Source organism: Xenopus tropicalis, chromosome 9, assembly GCF_000004195.4.
Source record: "Xenopus tropicalis strain Nigerian chromosome 9, UCB_Xtro_10.0, whole genome shotgun sequence".
In the NCBI taxonomy this organism is placed as follows: Eukaryota; Metazoa; Chordata; class Amphibia; order Anura; family Pipidae; genus Xenopus; species Xenopus tropicalis.
The window spans coordinates 20926406-20944707 of NC_030685.2; the positions used below are offsets into that span (position 1 = coordinate 20926406).

The 18302-nt window shown below is 42.4% G+C and overlaps 1 protein-coding gene across 3 annotated transcripts in view; it reads right to left on the bottom strand.

Annotated features, from left to right (window-relative positions):
• Nucleotides 1–2606: 2606 nt before the first annotated feature.
• sbk1 (SH3 domain binding kinase 1) overlaps nucleotides 2607–18302 on the bottom strand; it is a 60266-nt gene continuing 44570 nt past the window's right edge. Inside the window, exons 2-5 of one of the 3 annotated variants that reach the window (XM_031892462.1) lie at nucleotides 16846–16928; nucleotides 14845–15047; nucleotides 9615–9817; nucleotides 2607–8608 (exon numbers count right to left, since the gene is read on the bottom strand). In XM_031892462.1, coding sequence (XP_031748322.1) covers nucleotides 7829–8608; nucleotides 9615–9817; nucleotides 14845–15040 — 1179 coding nt within the window. In that variant the 5' untranslated portion in view covers nucleotides 15041–15047; nucleotides 16846–16928 and the 3' untranslated portion in view covers nucleotides 2607–7828. 3 annotated transcript variants of the gene reach the window in all.

The window sequence follows — 18302 nt, forward strand, 5'->3', positions numbered from 1 at the left end:
CTTGTCTCCCTGCAACTAGATGCGCCCAGCCCCCTTGCTCTTCTTACTCCCACCTAAGTGGTGACATCCCCTGATGCTAAATATGGAGCTTTAAGTACTTTGGTCCTTTTCGCGATCAGTAGAAAGCTTCCTGGGCTTCGCATAGCAGTTTTCATGGAGTTGGGATCACAGGTAATTGGGACCAGAGGTGGCACAGTTTAGCACAGCCCACGGCCCGACACCGGTCCCCGGCCCTGTGGTTGGGGACCCCTGGTTTATAGGGTATTACAAACTTATTGGCAAATACATTGCCAGTAAATGTGTAAAGCCAGCACCGGCCCTAGCTGGATATTTAGTGGCTATGCTGGTTAAACAACTCTAGGGGGTGGCCCTCTGATACATTTATGGTAAATAAAACTTTTGGCAAGAAAAAAAGCCACATTCCCTGCTGCCGGATACTTTGCTGGTGGGTAGGGGGTTCCTCTGGCGGGGGGCAAGCTGACATCAGGTTCAGGCAAGTTGCACCATGGCGCATATATATTTTGGCGTCTGTGTAATTTCCGTTTGTGCCTTCTTTGGTGCGAAAACTATGCACATGTATAATTTCCGCGTGCGTCTTTTCTGCTTGCATCATTCTTAGTGTGAAAAAGACGCATAGGCATCATTTCTACTTGTGTCTTTTTTGAACAAACACATATATAAGGAAGCAGCCATTTTTCAACATCTCTGTGCCCATTCACCTCCTGCCCCTGATGAAGCCTGAGAGGGCAAAATTCAAATTGCTTAATCACTTTGGGATTCATGGACTCCTGGTTTACTGAGTAATGGTGTTGGTGAGAATCTGTTTAGGCTCTATATCCTGCCTGAACTATTTGAAATGCCCATGTACTGTAGTTGTATGGATACAGGGACAACTTATTTGTGGGTATTGTAATTACTGTTTAATGTACTTCGAGGATGTGCTTTTAACGACACACTTCTTTGTAATATGGCCGGTTACTGTGGGTTATTTGGGCATAGCAATACACATACCCGGGTATTTAGAAATATATTTTAGCTCGTCGGTAGGGACCTATAGGGTTAACAATCCCTATAGCTTTAAATCCCTACACTTCCTTATTTCATTGTAACTGGGCGGATGCCCATGTATTTATTTTCCTATTTACAGATTGTACTTTATTGGCCATAAGCCATATGACCACTTCCTGCCCCACTTTAATATAGTGTTTACAGGGGGGGTGGATCTTCCATCCTGTGTGTTAAGGTGGCCATACATGGGCCATTTTGATTTTTCCATTGGATTGGGGATCGCATTGGCTCTATGATGTGGTCCCCGAACCGATGGCACCTATACCCATTATACCCCTTAATTCTAACGTTTGGCCCCAGGGCCATGATGATACATGGTGTAACATCTTTAAGCCTGAAGAAGAAATGTAATACATCTCGAAAGCTTGCAATTTTACCTACTCAGTTAGCCAATAAAAGGTATCACCTAACCCTACATTTTCTGCAGTTTTTCAATGGCTAACACGGTACAACACCCCGTTAACTTTTCAAAAAAACTTAAGTTGTGTTTGGGTGGAGTTACCCCTTAACAATATTAATATAATATCATTACTGGGAAAGCAGAAAATAAAGAAGCTTTATGCAGAGCTAACTTGCTGGCTGAGGATTCTGGGATTTGCAGACTAACAACAGCCTGAGAGCTATCAGCAGAGGCAGACTTTGTAGCTGCTTGGGGCCCGTGGGAGCCATACCTACACCTACTTGGCACTCCCACCACTATGCTGACTAGCCAATTTGAAAGACACACTTGCAGTGCAGAACCTCTTTCCATTAGTGCAGTGGTTCCCAAACTGTGGGGTGGACTCTCTAGGTGGACTAGGAGCCTTGGTTTGGGGAGACCAAACCTGAAGGACATACAGTATTTGAGGATAATGACTATTTTGTATCTTAAATACTTCAAGCCCATCTTGGAACTCAGTTAGAACTATATTTGGGGTGGACACTTTGATGTCCTAGATTGGGGGTCCCCAACCTTTTTGACCCGTGAGCCACTCTGAAATGTAAAAAGAGTTGGGGAGCAATGCCGACATTAGAAATGTTTCTGGGGGATGCTGAATAAGGTCTGTGATTGGCTATTTGGTAGCCCCTATGTTGACAGACAGCCAACAGGAGGCTCTGTTTCCAAGCCAGGAATTCAAAGATAACTCCCTGGTTTGGGGGCACTGGGAGCAACATCCAAGGGGTTGGTGAGCAACATGTTGCCCCCGAGCCACTGGTTGGGGATCACTGGCCTAGATATTCTTGGAACTATGGCTGATAGGTTTATGGAGCAATGTTTTAGATGTTTGTAACATTGTTATAAACTATGGGAGTCAATTTCCTTAATATTAATATCTAATTCTGACCAGGGTAATACCCCAACAACCCCATACTTTGAGAGAACATAAAAAGGAACACAAGCCCTTCATTAATCAGGCTGTCATGCCAACAATATACTGCTGGATGGAACCCACAAGCCATTGCAGAAGGCTTCCATGGACTTCTTCTTTGTATGAGGCCCATTACCCACAAGAGAAATTCTCTCACTTTCCACCTTAAAGAACCATGAGACACGAGTGTAGACTTTTTCCATTTTAATTTATAATCTACAATGAAAAACAAAAGAAAAAAAAGCAATAATAAAATACATACAGCTTTATAGAAAACTTTCCTCTGCACTGCTGACTCGGCGCATCTTAGTTTTCAGGGGCTGGAGAGAACAAAGGACCTTTTTTTTATTTTTGCATTTTGAATTTTTTTGCATTTTTTGATTTTTACTCTTCTAATAGTCTTTCCTAATTCGCAGTGCAGGAACACAAAGACGTCATCACAAAGACGGAAATACACAAGTAAATGACAAAGAACAATGCTTTGTTTTGTTCCATAACCTCCTTAACTGTCAAACCGCCGGCAGATATGGCTACCTCGACATGGGTTTGTTATTCTATTAAATAAGGGGGGGAGGGGGATATTATAGTGGTTGCTATACACAAATCAAGCTGTCTCCTGTATAAATGCATGCTTTAATATTGATAGTTATAGCTGTAAAAGTTTAGGCTAAGCTACACGGGTGATTTTGCTGGAGCAACATAACCGACCCAACAGGTTCCTGTAGTTGCTGGAGGATCGGCGTAGATCAGATTGTCATTGAGAAGTTACAAGTTGAGATGTATGGATCTGCAAGATGGATAACATGGCCACACTTTATACTCATAGAATCAACCAATCACTGCGTGGCATCCCTACTACATCACTAAGCACTGTACCAAACCAAAACTCTAGATAAGTGTTTGCTCTTCCTTGTGATGTTGCCTTGCCTGTGTTACTAGGGTACCACTGATATGTAGATTTCTTCTGAAGGGTTCTAGATATTCTTTGGCCTCCAAAATGTACTAGAGTTTGGTCCAATCCAATCATGGAGTTCAATCTTTCTTTGTGTCTTGTCCATCAAGGAAACCCATTGAACTAAAATGCCATGAGGTTGGGTCTAAAGAAACCTGCCCATTCCTTACAGAGTGTCCAGCAGCTTATGATGGATGGTCTAGGTCTTTTTAAAGATAATTCAGTATATTCCCTACTTGCTGCAATGTCGTCAATCTATCTGAGGAAGCTTTATGTTCCCATTGTATATTCACAAAGTGCAATTCTCCATGTGGAGCAACACAAGGGAATGGTCACATGTCATAGCACAATCCTTATCTGTAAATTAGATTTTTTTTTTTATTCGGCTAAAAATGTTCCATTTTCTTATTAATGGAAGAAGCTGCCTTTGAACGCCAATGAGAAGGGGGCCGGGGGGCCGGGTGTTCTCACTTCTTCATTTACGTCATCGTCAAACCTCATGGGGAACAGAGTGGCTAGGTTTTTATTGCATTCCAAATGAAAATGCCCTTTTACGTGCCTGAGGGTCTAATAATGTCTGGGGATTGTTCTCTTGTATAGAAAGCCTGTTCTTCCCTGAATAGAAAGCTCTAGGGTCTAGGTGTGTTATCTATAATGCATTGTATAGAAATGAATGGCCAAGCGGATAATGTACATGGACACATAGACGTCTACTGTTGAAATGAGTTCTGTTACATGGTCAAGTTATTCCCTATTCAACCAAAATTGCAAGCTGGGGGCAAGATCATCATCAGTCACCTCACAGTGATTGGCATCTTCATGGACTTCTTTTTTTGTACTTGGCCATCATTTATTGGGTCCAGAGTTGGACTGGGCCGCCTGGACACCAGGAAAAATCCTGGTGGGCCCCGGCTCTAGTGGGCCAGACCCAAGCCTTGTGGCGCTCCCCCTGCCCGACCGCCCCTCCCCTGACGCGTTAAATTTACGTGCTCTGGGTAGGACGTCGGGTGGGGGGCCCTACGAGGGGTTAGGGGGGCCCCTGCGGGGGGGGGAGTAAGGGGGCACAGCCAGTACAGCCACCTTCACCCCCCAGTCCGACCCTGATTGGGTCAAACAGACTCTCTGTAGTCTCATCATGGAAATAAAAATGGCCGCCTTTTACTGATCCTGACGTCCCTGCCTCTGTCCAGGGCACATACCCCTTTATAAAGCATAGAAGAGGCCTATGGAACAAAAAGCATTATATTCACATTCAAACAATTCACAATTAAGAATATGTTTTCTTTTATTTCTCTAGCTCTAAACACAACTTTAAATATATATTTATATATATATATATCTATAGATTTTATTTTAACAGGTCAAATATACTGAGGTAACTTTTCTAATCTAGCCCTAACCTGGAGTCAGAAATGTCCTACAGTTAAGTTAAAAAGTTTCAGTCATTTACCTTATCTACATTATTGCACTAATATTGTGAACATCAAAGACTTCTAAGGCAAGAAAGGGAATTTGCTACTTTAGTTCTCTATGCCACGTTGTGTTTTTAATGTACAGGGTCGAAGAAAAAGGGGGAAAAAAAGACATAGAAAAGCTCATTTTGGCCTGTCTAGAAGCCCTAAAACCAGGACGAGACAAAGAGGAGATTGTGCTCTGACTGCTTCGTTATAAAATAAGTAAACACATAATATTCCCCCAGTGAGGTTGAGATTGTGTTCAACAGCTTCTCTTCCTGCAAGTGGATCCATGCTCTCGTCAAGAGGATGTAGTGAGCTTGGCCAGTGTTCGGCCATTTTCAATCTGATGCCTACGATGCTCTGTCCTTGTGGATTTGGTGTCACGGCACTTCTGTTTGTGTTATTTATGCTGTAGCCCTTAATAGAAGTTTGTAATTACTGATGCTAGAGGGACTTCTGAGGGAATCATCTGGGTAGACAATTTATTGAGCGTACAAGGTGAATGTGTGGGGAGGCAGGTGGGTTCCTGTTGGTTGGGTTCAACGTTCTCCAACTTAATGGGTACTGGGTAAGGTCATTAGTACTAGAAATTGATTGCGAGCTTCTTACCTTCCCTGAATGACAACACTGAAGGAGCCATTTAATGGTCCCAATTAGAAGTGCTACATTTGATCTAGACCCTAGTTCTGTTATCTACAGGGGCTTCCTCCGCTGTTGATCCCAAGGAGACTTCTAAACAGCAACACCAGTCATTAGTCTACTGAAATAATGGAATGGCCCAGCAGGGAGGAATTGGAAAGCGAAACCCTACTTACGCAGACTGATACACAACACTGTAGGTAAAACACTGCCTAGAACATCACAAAGACAGTTGTACACTTAGCTACATGTGCGCTGCATAGGCAGTGTTTGTGGTTGGGCAGGGAATGCTATTATTCAAACACTTCCATTGGCAACTATCCCAGTCTTTCTGCCAGCAAAGGTTCTAACTCCTGAGCATTCTGATGGATCTAGTGCTAAGGGCTTCCATTCAACCAAATGTTTCTGTCTTTTTTCAGAGGGTTTGTAGGTTCCACAGATTCCACCCCATACCTGGGTCTGAGGTATGCTCCACCTGTAGGAGGTGACCCTTAAGATATAATAATCCAATATGGGTGACATTCACTACTATATAATTCTGAATACTCATTGTGTGTACAGAACGTTGCATTTGATTCAGAGCGTGCCGAGTAGATGGCCTTCCCTTTAATTCCCATATCGAATGGAAGTCACTGACCCCGGCAGCCAAATAACTATTGTTCTGTAAGGCTACAATTTTATTCTTATTGTTACTTTTTAATACTTATCTTTCTATCCAGGTCCTCTCCTATATATAATCCTGTCTTTCATTCAAACCACTGCCTGGTTGTTAGGGTCGTTTGATATACAAACAATGAGCCGTGCAGCTTTTTGGAGACCTTGGTAGAATGTAGTCAAATCAGAATTCATTCTCCAGCTGACATAACTGCTTTAGCTAAGGGAAAGCAACATTCTACCCCCTCTAGTACGTACCAATTCCAGTCAGCAGCAGAATGTTCTGTGCACACAATCAGTATCGAGTTTGATGGACAATATCCGGAGCATCAAGCCCTGGTTTGAGCTTAGTGCCAACCGGTATGGACTCTAAATGGTCCTGATAAAGGTACCGTTGTGCTGTAGATTCTACAGTTTCAGGTTTCTCTTTGCTCTGTGCTGAGCCATATGTTTACTAGAACAATACGGCCCGTCAAAGTGTTTGTTTTCCCTTTAAAATACATGAAATACCAAGTTTTGTTCCGTTCAGCTCAGAGTCATACATTGACTACTTCCAAAATAAAACCTTGGTGGCCGGCGGGATAGTCACATAATTTCAGATGGGGAAAGTGCAAGTTTCTTTGCTTGTACTTTGTATTTTTAAGTATCAAAAATATAATTTCTTGAGGGTCAACCCTATTATGAAAGATGGTGTATGGACCAAGTGGTGTGTTTTATACCCTGGTGTATTACTACATCAAGATGTATGTCAGCCATTTATAATGAAAGCCTGACATCCATGTGATCAAAGTTCTAGGCCACCTAAAATGGTCTAAAAGGTAACCAATAAGATTGTGCCAGATGTTCTTTTAGAAATAAATAGCCACGGCAATAGCGCAATAGCTTATAGTGGGGATCAATAGATGGAGATGAAAGAGGCAATCATTCTAATGTCTGGGAATGTCAGTTGAGTGTTAAGATATCCCTTACACTTAGTTAACCATTAAATCAAAGGGTTCAGGGATAGTCATGTAGCTCTTGTATCCTATGAAGGCATAGGAAGCCCTTGGTAAGTAAAAAAAAAAAAAAAAACGGGCCTGGGGCATTGTACAAATGTAGCATTTAACTCCCCTTGCATGATTATACTATAGGATCTAGCTGGAGTGCAAGTGTAATAAAGGTTTGGACTGCCAGTGCCTTCTCTGCATGTTTTTGGCATGGCAGTAATAGTAGAGAAGGATTGCTATAGCCCTGACTGTGCTATTTTAGTTCTGGGTATTGGTGTTTTGCAAGAATTGGATTCGTAAAGGATGTCAAGGAGGTCTTGCACTGACCCGACTTATCTTGTGCCTTCGTTAAACAGAGTAAATGTGGCACATTTGCAGGAAGGGCTTACCCTGTTGCCTACACGGCTGTAAGGTGCCTAGTCCTTCATGAGGCAGAATGTGACAACAATAGCACAAAATCACTACTCCTAATGGTGTTATATCAAATATTGATCAAAAACCTCTGAGACTCTTCTATCCACCAACTAGGACATTACTTCTTCCTTTTTTCTCTAAAACTCTCACTCACCAGCTAAAAATATTGGGGTTTTTTTTTTTTTGCTTGTAACCTGAAACCCATCTAGTTCAATTGAGGTCAAATTTGCTAAAAGTCCTGATGATGAACTGACCATCAATTGGCACTATAACATCAGTTCCTAAAATAGCTGAATCCGAGGAATCATCCTACACACATATTTCAATTGCAGTGGCTAGCAGCATTTGAGCTTTGCTTTTGTCCTGCCGTCCATCTGTCCTGCCACTGCCAGCAGAAGGCTGGCCAGGTTCTGGCAGGGAATGGGGGGCACGTGGTGAGGAACCTCCTTCTGTAAGGATTGTCCTCTTGAGGGGAGTTGGGTTTTCATGGCGCTGGGGCACTGATGGTAACTTATCTCCTGTTTGCTTGCGTGAACGGTAGGAAGGTCTACGCCTGACTTCAGAAAGCAGCTCATACTTGATATAGAAGAAGACCTCTTTGACCGGGCTCCTCTTTTCTGCCTCCAAAGCCAAGAGACGTTTGAACATTCGTAGAGCATTGTCAGAAAACCGTCGCCACTGAGAGGGGAGACCAGGCAGGCGTCCTTTCTGCCAGTGCACAAATTCCTCAAAGAAGGCATCTCCTGGTGATGCTGATTCCCAAGGAAAGTTGCCAGTGAGGACACAAAATATAAGTACTCCAAAAGCCCAAACATCCAAGCTGGTCTCTACTGGGAAACCTTCTGTGCGTCCAGCCTGGCACACTTCCGGAGCAGTGTAAGGGATGGTGCCGCTAACTCTCTTCACGCGACAACCCACTTTACGAGTCATGCCAAAGTCAGCGAGCTTGACCCGACGGCACTCACGGTCAAACAGAAGGACATTCTCAGGTTTAATATCACGGTGCACAAGGCTCTTGCTGTGCATGAAGTCAAGAGCTAGGCCCAGCTGCTGCACACAACGTTTCACCATGTCCTCAGGAAGGCCCACCTGTGACAAGAAGAGAGATTAGTGGGTAGCAGGTTACTATAAACATAGAATCTTATTTTAAGCACAAATTAAAAGCACACCTTTATTTCAAAATACGTGTTTTAGCCTTGAGTTCCAGTTTAAGAGAGAGTATGGAATTAATTAGTCTAAAAATAAGTAAATAACATAGGAATAACCTGGCAGTTCAGGTCAAAATTCTGATATCATTCAGATTAAAGCCCCACTGATTCACTTTGCCTTGTAATTGGCCATAGACTGGCCAATACTGTTCAATTCATCTGACCAGTTGTACCATTGGCTAAACTTACAGATACCATTGGAATAGTCTAAGGTGGCCAGACACTGAAAGATCTACTCGTTTCACAAGGTCACCATGATTGGCCAATGTGCTCCTCTCCCCTTTTTAAACTTTCCCTATCAGCCAGATATAGGTCAGGTAGGCCCGTCGGAGGGCCCCATACATAGGCCGAAAACCGCTGAGATGGTTTGTGTATGGCCACCTTTATGCTGTATGACAACATTTCTATTGTTCCATTCATAGGGTCAACAGTTCTCATCCTATAAATCAGTGATCCCCAACCAGTGGCTCGTGAGGAACATGTTGCTCCCCAACCCCTTGGATGTTGCTGCCAGTGGCCTCAAAGGAGGTTCTCATTTTTTTAATTTCTGGCTTAATGACAAGTTTTGGAGTCATTAAAACCCAGTGTAATTGCCAAACAGAGCCTTCTGTAGACTGTCAGACCACCTAGGGGCTACCAAATAGCCAATTATAGCTCTTATTTGCACCTCCAGGAACTATATCCATGCTTGTGTTGCTCCCCAACTCTTTTTCCATTTGAATGTGTCTCACGGGTATAAAAGGTTGGGGATCCCTGCTTCTAACTCCACCGCACCCCCATTATCTCACTGCACACAAACGTAACACAAGAGAACACATCATTTGGGAACCGTATCTCTTTGAAGAGCTGCTAATAACGAGCAGGCCTGTGAAGCGTAAGCATCTCACCTGCGGGGGGATTATATCAAAGAGGTCCCCAGCAGGGGCATACTCTTGGGCAAACACGTAACATTCCTCTGTCTGGAATAGAACATGGAATGCTCTGATGATGAAAGGGCTGCAGGACAACGCGCTCGTCACGCTGAACTCGCGAAGGAAACTTTTTAGCTTTGTCTTGTTCTTGTTCACGAACTTCAGGGCCATTTTGTTTCCTGCAAATAAAGGTTGAACCATGTATCAGCAGACTTATTTGTAAAAAGTTTTATTCAACTCTCATTCCTGGAACTTCTGCTGTTGCATAAAACTGCTCATATGCTCATATGTAACCCTGCTTCATCAAAATAAACCAATTTTATAAAAAATATACTTTTTTTTTAGCAGTATGTGCTGTTGGGTAATCCTAAATAGAAAATTGCCAGTTTAAGTATAAGGGCTGCCCCTAAACCAAGGGCACACATTCATGGTAGGTCACATGAGCCAATAAATGTTGTCTTTTACTCCCACACTACTTCCTGTTACAGTTACAGCTGCATTACTTCCTGTCAGGTGATCTCTAAAGGAACCCACAGACCATCACAAAATGGTGGCTCAAAGTAAAAGATGTAGAAGGCAATATTTACCCATATATATATATATTCCAGTTTCTTTAATAGGCCACTTAATATGAAATAAACTATCTGTTGGTTAAGTATTCATTCTGGGGGAATAGTGTTTCAGCAGTGGCTCCGCTTGTGATTGCTTATACAGGGATAGCCCAGGAACACCAGGTGAGTCCGGCCAGGGGACCCAAGGCAGTAGGGGCCTGGACACACCAATGGCTCCAAATTGTGGAGTACAAAAGGGGTGGGTTAGGCCATAACTGGACAAGGACTGGAAATTCGTGGTCAAGAGTTCTTATAGGTGAACAATAATTTATTTTTTATTAGAACCCATTCAACTTGTAGTAGGGATGGCCCTGATATCCAAGTAGTATAGGGTCTCATTAGGTCTAATTGTGGCCATGGGAAAGCCAACAGTAGCAGTAAAGGGTGTATGTCCTATCAAAAAAAGAGTTTTAAAGAAAAAGATGTCAATTTTAGGACCTTATTTTAACATCATTTACATCACCACTATCCTGCCACTATAAGGGTGAAGACACACAGAGCTACTAGTAGCAGCTACTTGTCACAGCTACTAAAATAGACAATGCTGATCATTTACTGATAATTGTCTCTACATGTGTTTTAGCAGAGGGAATTCTCAGTATTGTCTATGGCAGGGGATTTTCTGGGGTTTAGTAGCCGCGAAAAAGTAGCTGCTACTAAGTAGCTCCATGTGTCTTCACCCAAAAAAGCCACACTACTTTTATTTTACCTTTATAGACAGTGAGACATAAAGGCATGGTACACTGCACAGGCTTATTTATCGGTTTTCGAGTTTGTGAATTTGAGAGTCCTTTTCTAATTCAAATAATTCACATTTTAAAAAAACTTGCTTATTTACTTGAATATAAAAACCTGAAAATAGGCCTTGACTTTGTCTAGGACAACTCCCATTGACTTCTACGTGAACTCAAAAGCTTTTGAATGCCAAAAATGTTACTTTTGCACTTAATAAATATTGGACATTTCGGTTTTTAAACCATAATTCGAATTTTGGGAGTTTCAGTGCAAAAAAACTCAAATTGTGGAAATTCACCCTCTTAACGTCAGTGGGTTCTGCCATATTGCTAGTAAAGGGGCACAAGTTGCACCATTGTGGATGCAATGAATTCTGGGGAAAGTGCTGTATTATATGTGTGTGTAGAAAACATGTTGATTCACATCCAAAATTTTCATTTAACACTTTGCTTCATAATAAGCCCTAATGGGTCAATGGCATAAGAAAATCTAATTAAGGAGTGATGACACAATCTTGCCCTGGGTTCCGGCTGTGTCTCATCAGCCCACACCTACCTGCCCACTAAGGTGGATCCACTGTTGTGGTCTAATGTACCCAAACCTGTTGGGTTAGGCCTGGGATAATAGCATTGCGTTCTCTCCTTTGTTTGGAAATATATGGTTAGTTACGCCAGCTTTACCACAAATGTTTGTTATCACATAGCACTCCCAGCCACAGCCTGAAACAGGGCATTACTTTATACTTTATACCTTAACCTTATACCTTAAGTCGACTAAAAAATCATTTAAACATTAAATAAACCCAATAGGATTGTTTTGCCCCCAATAAGGGGTAATTATATCTTAGTTGGGATCAAGTACAGGTACTGTTTTATTATTACAGAGAAAAGGGAATCATTTAACCATTAAATAAACCCAATAGGGCTGTTCTGCCCCAATAAGGGGTAATTATATCTTAGTTGGGATCAAGTACAGGTACTGTTTTATTATTACAGAGAAAAGGGAATCATTTAACCATTAAATAAACCCAATAGGGCTGTTCTGCCCCAATAAGGGGTAATTATATCTTAGTTGGGATCAAGTACAGGTACTGTTTTATTATTACAGAGAAAAAGGAATCATTTAACCATTAAATAAACCCAATAGGGCTGTTCTGCCCCCAAAAAGGGGTAATTATATCTTAGTTGGGATCAAGTACAGGTACTGTTTTATTATTACAGAGAAAAGGGAATCATTTAACCATTAAATAAACCCAATAGGGCTGTTCTGCCCCCAAAAAGGGGTAATTATATCTTAGTTGGGATCAAGTACAGGTACTGTTTTATTATTACAGAGAAAAGGGAATCATTTAACCATTAAATAAACCCAATAGGGCTGTTCTGCCCCAATAAGGGGTAATTATATCTTAGTTGGGATCAAGTACAGGTACTGTTTTATTATTACAGAGAAAAAGGAATCATTTAACCATTAAATAAACCCAATAGGACTGTTCTGCCCCCAATAAGGGGTAATTATATCTTAGTTGGGATCAAGTACAGGTACTGTTTTATTATTACAGAGAAAAAGGAATCATTTAACCATTAAATAAACCCAATAGGGCTGTTCTGCCCCCAATAAGGGGTAATTATATCTTAGTTGGGATCAAGTACAGGTACTGTTTTATTATTACAGAGAAAAGGGAATCATTTAACCATTAAATAAACCCAATAGGATTGTTTTGCCCCCAATAAGGTATTTTAGTACAAGGTGCTGTTTTATTATTACCGAGAAAAAGGATATTGTTTTTAAAACATTGAATTATTTGATTAAAATGGAGTCAATGGGAGATGGCCTTCCTATAATTCAGAGCTTTATGGATAATGGGTTTCCAGATAATGGATCCCATACCTATAAAGGCATAGGACCTGTTATCCAGAATGCTCAGGACCAAGAGTATTCCGGATAAGGGGTCTTTCCGTAATTTGGATCTCCATACCTTAAGTCTACTAAAAAAATCAATAAAACATTAATTAAACCCAACAGGATTGTTTTGCCTCCAATAAGGATTAACTATTACTTAGTTGGGTTTCCGGATAAGGGATCCCATACCTGCACTAATTATGGTTTATCTACCATTTATACCCCTTAAGGGCACTAACATTGAAAACTAAAAAGACTTCATATACATTTATAGATTATATTGGTCTCTCCAGCAGCTGCAAATCAAATATTTATTTTCAGCAGCAGTCCAATCACCAATCAGAAAGGCTCTCATCCTATAGGTGTGTGGAGCACCCTGAATACAGTTTGACCCTATCAGCACTTGACTAGTAAGACTAATGTCAGACCAAGCGTTATGGTCAGATTTTAGCCCAAAAATGCAACCTTGAGGGAACTGGTGTGTTGACTGGAGGAGAGCTGACCAATGGAATACTGTTTCGGTGGGACACAGAGGCGTATCAACAGAGGATGCAGTCCCCATGGTTGCGGGGGTCCAGGGGACAGGGGGGCATCATGGCGACGGGAGGGCGCATCAGTGCAGGGGGCCCGGGTAAGTTTGCTAATCTGCACCAGGGCCCTTTGAAGATTTGTTTGCGGGGGGCACAGCATGGGGTAGTTACACCACTGGTGGTACATGTTAGAACCAGCAGTGCAGGGAATAGCAAAGGGCTTTTATTAACTATTACATTCCTAAAAAACTTTAAAATGACCGATAGGGTTGCCTCCCAGCCAGTATTTAACTGGCCTAGCAGGCAAATCCCCAGCGAGGGTCGGTGCCAGGATTACAAGTTTACTGGCAATATATCTGCTGGTACATTTTAAAAGGTATCAACTCTAACAGCCTCTGCCCAATATCACCACCCAACCCGCCCATTCCCCATCCACCCATTTCCCCATCCACCCATTCCCCATCCACCCATTTCCCCATCCACCCATTTCCCCATCCACCCATTCCCCATCCACCCATTCCCCATCCACCCATTTCCCCATCCACCCATTCCCCATCCACCCATTTCCCCATCCACCCATTTCCCCATCCACCCATTTCCCCATCCACCCATTCCCCATCCACCCATTCCCCATCCACCCATTCCCCATCCACCCATTCCCCATCCACCCATTCCCCATCCACCCATTCCCCATCCACCCATTCCCCATCCACCCATTCCCCTGCCTGGCTCATCCATTCCCAGCCCCCAAGTGACGTCAATGCCCCCCCCAACCTAAAGGCCTGTATTAATAGCTTAAAAAGGTGGGAACCCTAACAACTAAAATGGATAGTGGAAAGCTGCATAGAACTACATTTGCTTTAATTATGTGCAAATAAATTGGTTGCCATTCATTGTTCTGTATACTTTACCTGTGCTTTTGTGCGATACCAGTTCCACCCTTCCGTACGCACCAATGGCTCCAAATTGTGGAGTACAAAAGGGGTGGGTTAGGCCATAACTGGACAAGGACAGGCAATTCGTGGTCAAGAGTTCTTATAGGTGAACAATAATTTATTTTTTATTAGAACCCATTCAACTTGTGGTAGGGATGGCCCTGATATCCAAGTAGTATAGGGTCTCATTAGGTCTAATTGTGGCCATGGGAAAGCCAACAGTAGCGGTAAAGGGTGTATGTCCTATCAAAAAGAGTTTTAAAGAAAAAGGTGTCAACCTTAGGACCTTATTGTAACATCATTTACATGACCACTATCCTGCCACTATAAGGGTGAAGACACACGGAGCTACTAGTAGCAGCTACTTGTCACAGCTACTAAAATAGACAGTGCTGATCATTTACTGATAATTGTCTGTGTTTTAGCAGAGGCAACTTCATTTGCCTCAATTATGTGCAAATAAATTGGTTGCCATTCATTGTTCTGTATACTTTACCTGTGCTTTTGTGGGATACCAGTTCCACCCTTCCGTACGTGCCTTTTCCCAGATCCCGAATCAGCTCGTAGTGTTTCTGCACCTCGCTCCCAGACAGGCTGCGGATAGCTAAGGCCTGCATGTCTTCTGTAATCACCGGCACGCCACAACAGCCCAGCTTCCGCGCCGGCTCCTGCTCCACCGACCCAGCACTCATGTTCACACTGCATAAAGGCAGAATAACATTATTATTACATTACATGTTATTATTCATTGAAGCATACAGATGAACTAATATCCCTTGTTTTATATAATAATATGCCACATCTGATAAAATGTTCCAGTTCCCATCGACATGACGAGGCCAGTAATGGGTCAGGCCGGGTCTGCACAGAAAAAAATATACAGTCGAATCTCTTACATTTCCCCGGGTGATCAGGTTTAACATGTTCAGAATTGCAAGAAAATGTAAGTTCAGAGATGAATAAAATGAGGTCTGGGATTTGGGGACTTAAATAAAGGTGTAAATTGAGTCTAAATTGTAAATATGGGAATGCAGATTCATGTGGACTGTGCCATATCTATAAATTACACTTTCTTCAAATATATTTGGCATAAATGGGTAGAAAAGTAAATCAGCACCTTTATAAATACTCCCATACATTTAAAAATTAAATATGTTTCATTTATTTAGGGTTTTTTCCTTTCGAAGAAACACATAGAAAACAATGAGGAAAGAGCTTAATCCCCAATATTAGTATAAATATAGTGCTGGCACCTCCACTATATACAGGAGTATAAATGCAGTGTCAAATTCATGTTTAATGCCCCTAGAACACATAGCAACATAAATGCAACTCAAACATCATGTTTAATGCCCCTAGAACACATACAGTAGCAACAAAAATGCAACTCAAACATCATATTTAATGCCCCTAGAACACATTGCAACATTAAATCAGATCCAACTGTATGTCTAATGCCCACAAAACACAAAGCATTATAAATGCAGACCCAACTTCATGCTTAATACCCCCAGGGCACATAGCAGCATCAATGCAGATCCAGCTTCATGCTTAATACCCCCAGGGCACATAGCAGCATCAATGCAGATCCAGCTTCATGCTTAATACCCCCAGGGCACATAGCAGCATCAATGCAGATCCAGCTTCATGCTTAATACCCCCAGGGCACATAGCAGCATCAATGCAGATTCAACTCTACGTGTAACAGAACACATAGTAGATTTCCAGCTCTATGTTTAACTAAATATTTAGCAGCATAAATGCAGCTCCATCTTCATGTTTAATACCCCAGGACACATAGCAGCATAAATGCAGTGCCAATTGTGTGTTTAATAACCCATGCATTAATGCAAAGTACAAAAGAGAATTCAGTAAATACATTTTTGCCATTATACCTTATACCATATGAGTAATACCTTCACTTTTGTATAATAACATTCTAGGGGACATTTACCTCTGCAAGTACGGTTAGCAATGTGCAATTCTCAGTGGAACTGGCAGTTTTTTTGTTGCAGTCACTGGAGGCAGTTGCACCATCATTTTATATCAGGTAATTGATGATTGGTTGCTACTGGCAACTTCACTAGTGCAGTTTAGCAACTATGCAGCCCTTATGCTTCTATCTTAAGTGTTGTTTCTGTGATGTTCCGACTATATTAAGTGTTGTACAGCCCCATTTCAAGGCAACTATAGGGTTGCCACTTTTTGCCAGGTGGCAACCCCTAACCATATAACCGCTCTCCACACACACAGTGTACATAAAATAGAGTTTATATAGAATTAACTGTATGATTGGCTGTGTGTGGTCAAATAAAATAAAAAGCAATGACTGATCAACGCAACATCAACGTGGAGACGCCTGCATGGTGCAATCTGACCATCCCCATAGTTACCAGTAGCAACCAATCTGCATTTTTTTACAGTCTAACACAAGTTAGAAAATGAAAGCAAAGAACTGATTGGTTGCTATGGTAACCGCACAGTTGCAATTTAATACCTGTGTGAGACCCCTCAATGTTTATGGTGTGTTTAGGGACCGGCAGGCATTGAGACTGGATTGTGGGTGATGCAGTGAAGGATCTGTAGCAGAAGACGGCAAGGAAATATTTTGGGTTAGACTGAAAATGTTACAAGAAAATATAATTAATGGAACTCAGAGCGGCACCTCAGGGGGAGAGGCAGGCAAGCTGCAGGAGAGGGGGCAGCGACAGAAGGTCTGAGGAGGAGAAGAGAATGTAGGAGATGGAATAGGAGGAACCGGGAAATGAGACGGAGGAAGCATGTGGCAGTCACAAATGGATTCCGTCTGCTTCGTGCTGCACCATACAGGCTTCTGTAATTGGCAATTATTATACCCATTCATGTGCCATGTCACCCAGTGCCTTATATCTTACAGCCTTCAGGGCCAGAACTAGGGGCAGGCAGGAGAGGCATAGGGCAGCAGGGGGCCCCAGGGGGGTTCCCACGGGCTCTCGAGCAGCTTGGCCCACTTTCCTGCCCCTTTTTTAATTGAAGACCCATTATTGGGTTGAAACGCGTTGGGCTGCATTTTCTATGTATTTGATAACATTTTCTTTTCTTTTGCAGTTTTTGAGTGTGCAGACACTTTTTTGCTTATGTGATTATTTCTGGAGTTGCTGAATGGGTTTTCTCCAGTGTTCTGCCCCTCGTTCCTGATTTAGGTTCTGGTAAGGTGTGCCCTCTGATATTCTGTATTTCCGGGCCACCCACTGGGGATCTATAGTGAAAAATAAATGTTTTGGGCGAGCTATATTCTAGCCAAAACAACATGGCAGATTGCGTCCATTTTTTGCCCTTAGCCGCTTCATACATGAGCCCTATGTGTACCCCATTACACAGAGATGTAGAAAGTGACTTGCAGGCACTGTTGTGCTGATACATAGCCCTGGCATGTATAGAGTTAACCAGCCATTCCCCACGGTGCTGGTAACGTACAGATTTCTGTCTCTGCTGCGTCGGTGTGCGCTGGCAAACACAGAGTTAATGTGCCAGTCCCTGTTGTGCCTGTGATGTTCCGACTCCGAGTACACACAGTCCTCTTGTCACTGTGTCACCCTGCGGTGGGAGATGGAAAATAATGGTGGCTGAATTTCCTTTCTGGGCTTATTGTCTGCAGCCTCCACCTGCACACACCTCTATATATGCACACCACTATTTATATATATATGTGTGAATATGAGCAGGGTACATAGACTTAATCAGCTTTTTGTATAATAGATCTATATATATGAATACCCACGCAATTACTACATTACATCATGTCTGCACCCACACATTGCTTGCTATGGTACAGGCAGCCCCAAATAGTACACATGTCGGGGTTACTGATGGGGTTTATGATGATGACTCTGACTATAGCCATAACATTCGACTGCACGCAGTAAATAGTGATAACCACCCCTTTGGCCGTGTCTCCTGGGCAAGTGTATGTTT